The 13,318-nt window shown below is 37.9% G+C and overlaps 1 protein-coding gene across 8 annotated transcripts in view; it reads right to left on the reverse strand.

Annotated features, from left to right (window-relative positions):
• Positions 1 to 1,373: 1,373 nt before the first annotated feature.
• The window catches only part of fgf13a (fibroblast growth factor 13a), a 101,399-nt gene continuing 89,454 nt past the window's right edge, over positions 1,374 to 13,318 (reverse strand). For 4 of the 8 annotated variants that reach the window (XM_060885641.1, XM_060885642.1, XM_060885643.1 and 1 more), the window contains 2 exons: positions 5,628 to 5,826; positions 1,375 to 3,196 (listed from right to left, as the gene is read on the reverse strand). In XM_060885641.1, coding sequence (XP_060741624.1) covers positions 3,060 to 3,196; positions 5,628 to 5,826 — 336 coding nt within the window. In that variant the 3' untranslated portion in view covers positions 1,375 to 3,059. Of the gene's footprint in view, positions 3,197 to 5,627; positions 5,827 to 13,318 lie in introns of all 8 variants that reach the window. The other 4 variants (XM_060885639.1, XM_060885638.1, XM_060885640.1 and 1 more) reach the window with 2 other exon arrangements.

Here is a 13,318-nt window from a genome sequence, read left to right on the forward strand (position 1 = left end):
AACACAACTGGTTATGAAACAAACATCTCTGAACTTTATGAACTGCTTACTGGATACTTATCTTTTTTAGATTCATGAGAAGAGCCTGTCTTGTTAGTTACCTCCAAATGCAAAATAAAAAAAAGCTGTTTAAGAAATAATCATGAATTTTCATGAATTACAGGCTTAATGACTAGGTTCGTGGAGCAGCACTAGTACAAATCACAGAGATATGAGGGATAACCTATAATATTCACTGAGCTCTACAATTAGTCCTTCTTTTGCTCTCCTGTCTATAGGCTACCATGGACATTGTTGACAGGAGAGAACAATCTGTAGCATTAGAGAACAGCTGAAGGACAATAATAAGTACACACCTATATATTAAGTGGAAAATATACCTATAACCAATTTTACAATATTATTATTATTATTATTATTATTATTATTATTATTATTATTATTAATAATAATAATAATGTAGGCACGTGTAGGCAATGATTTACTATTTGGAGATTTGGAGAAATGTCGGGTTGAAACTCTGCAGTTTTTTTCTTCTGCCTGTGAAATATACTCATAGTATACTCATAACCATACTGATACCGATTGTATATTAACATATACACTCTTTAGAAGCCGTGACTCTAAAGGCATTTAGAGCACAGACGTTTCTAGTGGTGATTCATCTTATTCCAGGGGATACAGCACAGTCATAGTGTATATTGTCAATAGTATATCAGCCAGCAGGAGAGTGCAAAAATGGAATTTTCGATCCAAATTGAATTAGTCAATGTTCATATGATATGTCCAAATCTTGTTTGTTCAAAATATAAAACTTTATTGAACCTCAGAGTGGGTAAACAAAGCAAAATGCAGTTTCCAGGAAAAAGAAAGGAAGGATTGTTATCAGTGGTAGATAGATGTTTAGGGGCAGGAACCAGGCATCATTAGCCATTCTCATTTACAAGTCATGGAATATTAATGACTTCTTTTTGGATGACCAAATATAAAAAATGTAGCTATTTGAATGATATAAGCCAACATTCCATCACCTTGCTAGATTAGCTCTACTTAGCTTAGAGTTGTTATTGCATCTACTGCTCAAATATAACAACAAGTGCTAAAAAGGGCAGGCTATGAACTCAGTGGCTATGTTATCAGCTCTCAACTATCTATTATATGCTTACTCCAAAAATTCACTAGATAATTAAGCTTTAGCATAAGTCAAGTTTAATAACCTCATCATTAATGTTGTCCTATTAACATGAATTATCAGCTGCCGAACAACCATTAAGCTGCATTTTTGCAATATAAACAGAGAATTAAGAAGTACATTGGAACTAAAAATTAGTAATTAGACTGATAACATTTGAGTACTGTATGTCATGTATTTGGAATTGAATTACAGAGAAATAGAATAAAAAACAAAGCAAGTACACATGTTTTAAAAGTATAGCTTAATATAAACATTTTATTCAGTGCATTTTGCGTATACAACAAATAAGAAACAACTGGAAGGTAACGGGCATAGAACCCATAGGGACATATGGTTTTCTGGTTTATCCCTGGTAGCTTAGAACATGTAATCCAACGTGGGTTTAATACACATAGCCTACATCATGCAGCTCTAATCCTCCAATTCCCAATGTGTCCCATGCAACAGATATGTTCACCTAAAAAAATACAGAAAAGCCCAGAAACAAACAGCCAAGATAGTCCCCCAAAGCGATTTTAAATAAATTATGTTTTCAGAGGGAAAGAGTACATACAGTAGCCCACAAAATGGGTCTTCATTTGTACACAACTTGGGTTTGTACATGCCCTGTACAAGAGAGTTTACTTTTTTCTTTTTTAAGATTTTTTTTCCACTTTTACAAATAAGACATATAAAATGTGAAGCCACCTAAAATTCAACAGAATTTCTTTTCTTTATATAGAAAACCATCACCACAATAAGCTACTCATACACAAAATGGAGTCTGAGGTTTAAGATGGGATAACGTCCTGGCAGTCTTAAGTACTGATGACCAGGTTCAGACAAAAAGAGAATAGATATGAGCAGGCAAGACAAACACTATAAAGGGGCTGTAGACAAAGACAATGTAACCCAAACAGATATGAAGGTAAATGCATGTCAACAAAAGCACTTTTCCAGAATACTGCACCCTTACCTCTACAATGCAAGCAGACCACCTCAAACACCCTTTTTGAAGAAAAAGGTAAATAACAAGTATTAAAGTCAATCTTTCCGTTTCATGGTTAGACTTCTTAAAGGGACTTTCTTACACTTCTGTCTTTGGTGTGCTGGAATCTCCATTTACAAATAGATCCATGAACATTAATTTTTGAAAGTGGTGAGCAACACAAATGACAGAGAAGGAAGAAATGCTAAACGGCTAATTTAAACTATTATTAAACAGCATTAAGTCGCATATGCTGAATCTGACAGGCTGCACTCTACCATTTTTGTGAAGCAAGCAGAATATAGGCTTTAGGAATTCCATAGCTGAGAGGGCCAATCTTCTGATCTAGTGCACTCATATACCCCAGTGCCTGCCCTTCTGCATGGGCACGTCACACACAGGAAACACGAAGGGCAGTGGGGTATTCTCCGCTGCTGCATCAAAAGTAGTCAAAGCCCTCACTCCCTGCCTGGAACTTTTAACAAGGACATCACTTGATTGATCAGGCCCTAGATATGTCATCTAGTGATTCTCATAGACAAAACCAAAACAAAACCTGACTCAGTTTGGTGCTAGAACCAACCTGAGAGGGGCTAATGCCCTGTAATATCAAAGGCTACAATTATCAAGGTTTGCTCGTATGCAGGATGCTGTTACTGTGGTGTAAAAGTAAAAGTCTTAAAACTACAGCAGTCTAATTTCAAAACAAACCAATCAAATGTCACCATAGGTTGAGAGAAGGTGTAGTGTTGTTATGTCAGCCATCTTTGTTCTGAACCATCAAAAGTTTGTATCTTTTTTTACATTTATTTTTCTTTTGGAGAGAAGTCTGCGTGAAGTCACGAGCATCCGGAGGTTTTGGTGAAGGCGTAGGGTAAGCGGACCAGAGCAGCTGGGCTACGTGGACTCGTTCTGACTCACAGCCTTGCCTCCGTTAAGGACAGCTGATGCACTCCGGCTCTTAGTAGGTGTACCACTACCAGAGCGCGAGAACTCAGTCAGGTCATGCAGAGAGGGCTCCCGATACATGGTCACTGTAGAGAGACAGAAATTGGGAAAGAGCATTCTTGAATGAATCTCACAAATATAACAGTATAACCAGAAAAAGCAGTATTTAGATGGTTAAGACAAACATTGAGTGTAAAGACATATGGCCACAGAGCAAGACTGCTGCCAGTACTGCTGTCAGATCATGAATTTATCAGAAGCTCTCTGCCAAGAAAAGTGTGTTTAACGGTCTGTCTACATATTAACATAAACACTTGTTTCTAAAGGAACTTTGTACCACCCTTTTGGCAGGCAACATATGCTGCATACAATAAGTCGCTGGCTTTAGAAACACAGTTATATCTATGGACCCCTAAAGCAGGCATGTCCAATCTTGGTTACACAACTCCACTTTACTTTATACACTTGTAGAAAGGAAAGTATTTAATAACACTTTTCAGTGTCACCCAGATGAGGATGGGTTACTTTTAGTCTTGTTCCTCTCAAGATTTCCTTCTCATATGATCTCATTGAGTTTTTCTCTGCCACTGTTGCCTCTGGATTGCTAATTAGCAATAAATCTAAAACAAAACTTTGTCATTTTTAATCTGATTTTTAAAATTTCTTTAAAGCTTTTTTGCTTTAAATGTCCGTTGTTAAAAGCTCTCCATAAATAAAACTCAATTGAATTATCCACAAAGAGGTGTTTCTGTAGGGTTTCATGAGAGTTTATCAGGAACCACACCCTGATTCACCTGTAATCAGTTCATCCAGGCCTTCAGTCAGTTATCAGGTGTGGATCATGCATAATTGAAATTAAAAAAAACGCAGCCGCAGAGGACTTTTGATGATAAGATTGGAGACCACTTTGTAGCACAGCTATAAACTACAATAGATATGGTCTTCTAAACTATGGCTGCAGCACTAAAGGAGACTTCCTTTAAGCACAGTAAAAGCTGCTTTCCCCTACAACATGCAATCAATACAGCACTTCAGTGGAAAGCTGTTAGAATCAATACTTCATGTACTAGCGGGGCTGCAGGGCAACCGTGCATGGAGCTGCTCTCCAGGGGATGTGAAGGAGACAGCGAGACTGGAGGCTCATCATTATCAGTGCACTCAGTAATGCTGTCTGACCACCAATATGTCATTATGATTAAGCCATATATCCTACTATCGCTATGATTTTGAGCCTTAGAAAAAGGAAAAGGCCTGCTAATTAATGGCTAAGGTGTGGATGGCATGCTTTAAAGGCACTTTTCTGAGGGATTTCATAACAGGCAAATTGCTTGAACATGTAAATACAGGCATAGGGCAGAGTAGCAACAGAGAGATCATTGCATTTCCTGGAAATGAAAGGAAGTATATAAGATATCCAAGCATTTTGAACTCCACTCTCAGTAAGACTTTGTAAATATGCATACTCCTTGTAGAGAGAATTCATAATGGAGTTCACACTGCAGCACTGAGACGGTTCCATAATTGGTCCTCTAGAAGCTAGCAGCTTAGTCAAAAATCATTATAAAATCCTAAATAATTGCTTTTGTTACAATTTAAAATATAAAAGTATAATGAGGAAACCTAAAGCTACAGTGGATAGGATTCTTGTTAAAATGATTCTTGAGTGAGGGGAGAAATGTACAGTATAATAGAATCCTGACAATCCTGAAATAGTAATTCACAGCTGTGTTGGAACTGATGCCAAATTTATATGCAGATGTCATGACAGCTCAGATAAATCAAAGCCCTGGTTCCAGACACAAAAGAATTTTGGGTTGGGATGTGATGGAAGAGCTGCAGCCAATCAAGAGAAAGAAAGGCCTTGTAAACAAACACAAGTGAGAGAATCTGATATTATATCATTATAGATCATTATCATATTATTAATATATGAAAAGATAAAATGATTAAGCACTGATTTAACTTTTTTTTCTTGCCAAGACATTAGGAAAGGCAGTTATTTGTTGTGAGATTTGATGGGAAGCTAGTGAATGATAATAGAAAGCCTTTATCATAAAGAACTCCTATTTTTTTCAGTATTTCTGTATTGTTAACTTGGTTATATTTGGCCAGAGTAAGTGATTCAAGCCTTTTGCTTGCTCAAGTGTAACTTTAACCTCTTGGTTAAAGTATTTTCTCTTTAAATAGACCTTAGGTTATAGCCAATGTTGGGGGAGTAGATTGTCCTGTATATGTGCTGTTACAGCACCAGGTCAACACTGCTGTTTGATCAGTAAGACTTAACCTGAGAGTAGTTAAAAATAGTCTCTTGTTGAGAGCTTTTGCTGTGTCTTTTGATACTTAATAAAACCGGCTATGAGCTCTACCCAAGACTGAGTAGTTACATCATTACACTGCAGTTACAGTAAACACTCAATTGTAAAATGAAAATTGAAAAAACTCCCATTTATCAAGTAGTAAGCCATTATTAGAAAAAACAGCAAAACCAGGACAATGTAAAGTTAAAAAGCTGCTGACCTTTCAAAGGTTTGGGCAGAAAATGTGCGGCAGGTTTGTTCTTCTTTACGTGATTGCCCTTCATGATTTCACCCTCCTTGTTCAGGCCCAGGTACCAGCCTCTGCCTGACTGCTGCTGTCTGTATATCATGGAGGAATATGTCACGTAGTAGTTCTCGAACACTGACTCTTTAAATTTGCACTCAGGTGTGAAATGTTCCTGCAGAAGAGGAGAGAGAGTAGAAGAGAAAAGAGAAGAGTGGGCGTGAGGGCATTCAACTGGCTTCAACAAGAGGTTGAAATTACTTTTTTTTAGTTCACCAGGTGAGAGAGCAGGCACCTTGTTCAGGGAAGAAGCATGTTATAGCAACACAGAGACAAAAAATATGCATGAACACACACATGCTGACACATATACATTTCACTGATATGAATACATGTTTGTTCCACTCAATGTTCCTTCTTGCTTTTATTTTTCCACTCTTTCTGAAAAATAAAATCTTCAGTTTCTTGTAGTGATTTATCTTGCAGGATTTTAGAACCACTCTATCATCATTCCTAACTGTCTTCCTAAAAAAATCAATTCCCTCTATGGAATTGTGAAAATTGGTAGCACTACCTTAAAACAACCAAGCCTTGTTGAACCTGCATTACCACAGTTCCTCATTAAGATAGAGCTTCCTTCCCAACAATATTGATCTAATGTAGACTGGCTACTGCACCGAGCAACAGCCAACAGTCTGACAGATGAGAATGGTGATATGACATAAAGAGAAAAACTTTCGAGTTTTATTACTCCACATCCTCTCATTTTCTCTATATCTATCATGCACACGCACACACACACACACACACACACACACACACACACACACACACACACACACACACACACACACACACACACACATACACACACCACTAACTAAAGCTTAAACTAAAGCAAAGAATAAGTATTTTCCATTTACCAAGTGTGTTACTGTGCACTAAGGCAATTGTATATGTTCTGAAAAATAAAATGTAAATTTTGCATGCCAGTTATTCAAATGGTCTCCATAGAAAGTCATGTTAATAACTTGGATGGATCGAAGCAAATAAACCCATGCACATTGTGTTTTAATAACTCCAGACTTAATGGTTTACTGGTTGTTATTTATTGTTTTACTACAACAAATGGTCTAGTGTATTTTAAGCATTTCACTAAAGGAATTAAGGAAATTTGAATTGACTTGAGGATTAACATGCTGTGCTTCAGTAGATAATTTAAAGCACTACAAATCAGAAGTGTGTATCCATAAGGAATATGTCATCATGTCATCATGAATGCTCACACACATGCATTTAACTCTTAAAACAGCAGTGCAGAGGCTCTAAGACAAATTAGAAGGAACTGCAACAAGCTTCTGATAGATTTATACAAAGTTAATGTGATTCATATATAGACACAGTGATTGCTGTATATAAATACATACATAGCTAAATAAAATGTATGTATTCACTATAATGTGCTTAAGGATTGTAGAGTGTGCATTATGAATAGCTGGAAAAGCACTGCATACTACTAAGTGTCCTTGAAGGTATTGAGACTGATTGATTAATGAAATTGAAGAAGAAACTGTTCATGTGTTTTGTGGTCTTGGTGCTAATTACCCAATTTACTGTTTCCAAGAAGTGACGGCTCGAATAATATAATAGCCAAACTCAAATGGTAAGCAGTGCTGTTTGTGACAATTTTACTGGAAAGTGGGTGGTAGATTATATTCACTGCTGATAAACTGGATGCAAGTGTCTGCATCAATCCTTCACTTTCATATCATATACAGTACAACTTACAATGTTTTCCTCTTTTTGAACCTTCTTTTTTACTTTGAAACCTGTTTTCTCTGTTTTTAAGAATTCTCCTGATGTAAAATATAGATATGCTGATAGGGATGTAATTTAACAAACTGGTATAAAAATATTTAGAAATTTCTATTTATAATATGTTTGACTAGTGGATTATTTGTCTGAGTGATTCCACTATTACAGACAAATGATTAAAATCTACTGGACAAACCAACAGACAAATACCAAAAAAGAGATGTATTAAGCTTCTTGAGAACGTTATCCACCTTTGAATTCTCTACAGAATAAAAGTATTAATCTGAAGCTATGATGAAATTATTAAACAGATGTAGCTCTGCATTCACAAACCTACAGTATACACTATTTACCTTGGCAGTGGGTGCACTATCTACATACCTACATATAACTGCATCATCTTCAGACATGCGAGCTGCCAACAAACAGCAAGGGGTCTATAATCAAGCCTTATGGTATAACAACTCTCTCAAATAGTATTAATATAAACAGAAGTAGGGTACTGTGCTAGTACTTAGTCAGGACTTTGTTCACTTAGACCTGGGATCTTGGAGTTAGCATACAGAGCTAGAGACAATACAGAAATTCAATAACTTGGATAGATGCCAAGAGTTGTGATCTTTGAGGTGCTTCAGGAAGGCTGGAGTCCAGAAGTGTTGTTTTTTCTAATGCCTAAAATCTCTCTCATGCACATTACTGTAGATAGATCAGCACGAATACTGCAGTGTTGTGAAACCTACATCACATAGTGTAGCTGCAAAGTGCTCTTTTACTGTAGCGATCATACCCGAGGGATACTCGATACCTCGAGTCTGGTTTACATTTCTTCATTGAAACAATTTTCTTGCATCTATTTTTTCAGCTTGTTTAGGGTTCACATTTTAGACCATTGGTGCCAAAGAGTGAACTAACGTGCCGGTTTTTTGTGATGTCTTCTGATCAACATGTCAATTTATGCGCAACTTTGACAATTATTTCACCATCTATGTGAAACAGTTTCATTTAAACATTAAATTATCCCAGCATTAAATTATCCTAGCATATCAACAACAACTCCTCTTGAAACACATCTTTTACTGAAAGTGATCCCTCATTGCATGTCCTTAAGATGCTCATTTCTCGGAGCACCCATTACTGTCATGTCACTGCCATTGTGCTGATGAGTGTCTGAGAGAGCACAGGCTGTTTCAAACGATTCACACATACCCTGACAAGAACACAGCTGTAGACATTGTGCCTTGCCAGAGACAGGCTGTCAGATCTACACTGTGCTGCAAAAATCCACAGGGTTGACTTGGACAGTGTGAAGGGACACTGACAGGAAGAGGAGGACAATAGCAATGGCTGTCCTTTAGGGTTAATCTGCAACATGAAAATGATGTGCAGGATAAGTGGGCAAAAATTTCAAAGATCAATTTTCCATTAATGGATAGACACAGGAGATGACGATCCAAATGCAGAGATTCACCACTAAAAAACACGTCTGTTTCTTTTTCTAATCAGTTTCTTTAACACTAACGTGAAGACCATATAATTCAAGATTCAACTGTTTCAGATGAGACAAAAATATGACCGTCTAAATATTCCTTTAGATAAAACTCTACACTTTGAAATCACTAGAGTACAGTCACTCTGCATTTATGAATAAGAATTACATTTGAGAAAGTAGAGTCAGCTATGCTTAGGGTTATTGTGTTGGTGCTGATCCTATCTGCATGCATAATTCTATCAGCAGCTGCAGTCACGCTGCTTAGAGCTTTGCAACCAGGGAAATCCTGCAATGCCCCTCCCCTCATTCTTTCTACCTCGTTACAGGGCTTCCCTAACGGGTAGAAGTAACGTCATGGCTGAGAAAGATGAGGGTTGGTGTGTTTGAGAAAGAGGTTATATACAAGCGTGTGTGTGTGTAGGGGAAGGGGTGTGTGGATGTGCTGTAAGAGTGCTCATTTGATGTAAACAATGCACTTTCAACTGTCTCAATTTCCTTAATGTTGTCTCCATCCCTTCAATTTCACATATGGTGCTTAATTTTTTCGGTATCTCAATCTTTTTCCCAGCCCTCCAAGAAGAGACTTCTTGTTCCTCAACATATTTTTTCATACCTTATTCAATTTTTCTATGTTCTGTCCAGCAATTGGTGATTTCCTCAGAGGCAGTACAACTACCCCATGTGCTGGTATGATAGGGTAGAGCAAACAGATAGAGGCTTCCACCATTCGGCCCATGTCCTCATTCCCCGTTCTTCACTTTCATTGCTCTTCCCTTCCCTCCCCCTCTTTCTCACTGTTCTCCTGTTCCGTCCATTTGAATAGTGAAAGCTAACAGGATCTATTCAACTCTTATGATGCTGTACCTCTTGGTTCACGCTGGCACTACTGAGAGGCATGTCCATTTTGCTCATTTACCACTCATATAAATTTTTCTGTCTACCTAACCCTGTATTTGGACTCACACTGTCTGGACACACACACACACACACACACACACACACACACACACACACACAAACAATCCAGTGACTTTGAATTGCAGCCCTGGCAAAGTCCAGTATTTTATAGCGCTATAGCTCAGTGCTTTCAACAATATAGCCAGATCTACTGATCACAGAGATATCACAGTGCAGCGTATTATAAACAAGGAATGCTGCAAACAGTCTACAAATAGCTTTCTACATCTCTTTGTATGGCACAAACTAAATGTACATTAATCATTAAATCATTTCTTTTTCATTATTTGAATGTATATTGTCCATAGACCATCAGATCATATATAACGCATCAAAGATAACTGTTTGTGTGTAAAAAACCTGCTGGGCTGTTAAACTTAATTTCAATAAATAGATCAAACCACTTACTTTCACCTGTCAGAGAACACCAAACACACTAATATAGCAAACACAAATATACAGTTCCCTTAGCGTGTACTTTTTTCTAGACCTAAATCTGCCTGAGGCGATGATACTGAGCTTTGCTAATTGGTCTCACTTTCACAGAAAGATCTGCTGGTGGGTGTAAGGCTGCACATCCATGTACACATCCACACAAACACACACGGAAAGAAGGGTGCTGCACAGAGAGCATGCCCAGCTCTGTAGGGGAGGGCAGTAACTGTAATGAATAAGCAGGAGAGAGCTAAAAAGAGAATCAGAATCATTTTAATTGATTATTTCTCTCTCCCACTTGTTGTCACACGGATAGTTGAATGCATTTGCATTGGCACATTCTGACTCACCCACACATGTACTCTGTTTCTCTTTCAATGGTTTGCTTGATTTTTTTTCAGGCTTTTTTCACCTAAGTGCATGCACAGAGGCTGTATAAAGAGCATATACATACGCTGAACACTTAAAAGTAAGGATTTTAAGTGTTTGCTGGTGGGCTTCTGTTCAGACCCTTGGTGCACTTAATGAAACTGAATTAAATGCAAAGAGTGACAAATATTGTCTTGATCCATTCCTGCTCATCAGCCTGCTCTCCCCTATTATTCAACACACAGGGCAGCTTAAAAAGCCTCTGAGGAAATAACAATCTGAGATCATTCACATATATGTGCTCAACGACACCCGGCCACTGTTGCTGTGATTGGCAGGGAAGAGAGTATGTCATTCCTCCCACACAGAGAGCACATCCAATATCGCACTCATCATCAGAATTTGAACACATGATCTCCAGAAGGGCAAACAGCACTACTCAGAAGCCCTCAAAAACATATTTTTGAGAGCCATCCTTTTTTGGTTACAAAAAACCGAAGTTGTTCTCAAAATTGTACTTGCTAACTCCTCCACTCCTCTATACACAACATTTGTGGACCACTCCTCTATACACAACATTTGTGGACCACTCCTCTATACACAACATTTGTGGACCACTCCTCTATACACAACATTTGTGGACCACTCCTCTATACACAACATTTGTGGACCACTCCTCTATACACAACATTTGTGGACCACTCCTCTATACACAACATTTGTGGACCACTCCTCTATATACAACATTTTTATATGGACTGCTATTGAAGGGTGCCAACGTTTCTGAAGCTCCACATTTACAACAAGATCTAAGACATACACTCTCACACAAACATACCCACATACCCAAACATCACTAGTTTTTTATTAGTCATCCTACTGGCCATGCGAGTCTAAAGCTTCATCGTAACAGAATCAGAAAGCTGAACAGACTCACAGAAAACACATAGACACTACAGGCTATTTTCTATATCTCAAGCCATTTGAAAGCTCTCCACCCACTGAGCATCTTATCATCTAAGACAATCCACAATAATTCATTGTCAATCTAATTCATTGTCAATTCAACACATAACTCATCAGAGTTCTTACTCATTGGCGCCATCAAGTCACTGCTTGCCAATTTACGCTAAAAATAAAAGGCACCATAGATTCTGAACAGTACTTAAAATGCAAATGAGAGTGAACGTGTTCTATATATTCCCTCGGCATGAAGAATTTTCAAATCCTTGTATGTATCCTCAGCCCTCGTTTTATTGTTTAAAATCTTTAATAAAGCATAAACACGTATATAATTGTCTAATTCACATGCTTGCTCTGCAGCTGTCAGGTAAATACAGCCTGTCTGTTCCTAACACAGGGTTGTCCTGCTGGAGTGTAATGTTGTAGATGTGGAGATTAGAGTGTCTTTATTCGATTTAATGAGCATGTCTGCGCATGCAATTTAATCACCCACACGGCAACTCGCATCATTAAAAAGCACATAGTGGGAACAGAGGACTGGTGGTATTCTGTGTGTGTGTTTGTTTTATTCCATCTCTGCTTGGGAAAAGTGTAGTACTGATCTTTATAGAAGCTTTGTACACTTCTGTATCATTCATTGCAATCTCACCACATGCCTTTTTCACCCCTTTTCACAAAATTCATATATGAGTCACAATACACTGCATAGCATATAGCATATGGAACTCAATCAAAGCATCATGAAGCATCTGCAGCTCCATTAAAGTATGTAGTAGAGTTTTTAAGAGATGCACTGGTGCTATAATTAGATCAGTGTAAGGAGTCTTTCCTCCTGTTCCCTTATACAGTACAGTAGTACATGAGCTGGTTATTCTCCACTGTTATTTCAATCTCATCCACCTCAAATGATTTATCATATGGAGGATGCGTATTAAATGTAGGATAAGAGGGAAACAATACTGTTTGTGTGTTAAGAACAAGCCACTGCAGTCACCTGGAGATCTTTTATTAGAAACTCTCTTTCTGCTTCAGTCCTGTTAGAATCATGGTTTGCTGTCATTTTCTTCAGGTACGCCCACAACAGATACAGACGGAGGAAGTTGTTTGCAGGATGCAGGCTGCCGATTGTATTATTTATGCTGAATGTTTTAATCAGGCATGCAGTCAGTCAACTGCCTCAGTCACAAAATTTGTGACTCCAGATGGTATTTCTTATTTAAATGGCCTTGTTCTTGTTAGTGACAGTCAGCACTAGTATAGATACATGGCAATCGCTTTTTGCCATACGAGAAATAAAGCGTGTGTGTAGGTCTTCATGAAAACATGGTAGGGGAATGGTACGTGTTTGCATCACCATAGCAACTAGTGCTGGTGCCAGAGAGCCAACTTTTGCACAGTTCAAAGTGTGCTTAAGATATTCGTATTTACAATTCCCCCTTGTTCCTAAGGAGAAATGATTCTCAGAAGCCAACTAAAAACCAGCTTTAGGGGAAGAAAAATAGGAACATGACTTAACAAACATTAGTTAATACACACTCACCTCCCCAGATATAAAAGTGCTGTGTGTCATCTGCATTAAATACCATCATAGCATAATGCATGTATATGTCTGATGCTTGCAGTAATCGAGGTTGTTATG

The sequence above is a fragment of the Tachysurus vachellii genome, chromosome 13 (assembly GCF_030014155.1).
Source record: "Tachysurus vachellii isolate PV-2020 chromosome 13, HZAU_Pvac_v1, whole genome shotgun sequence".
Classification (NCBI taxonomy): domain Eukaryota; kingdom Metazoa; phylum Chordata; class Actinopteri; order Siluriformes; family Bagridae; genus Tachysurus; species Tachysurus vachellii.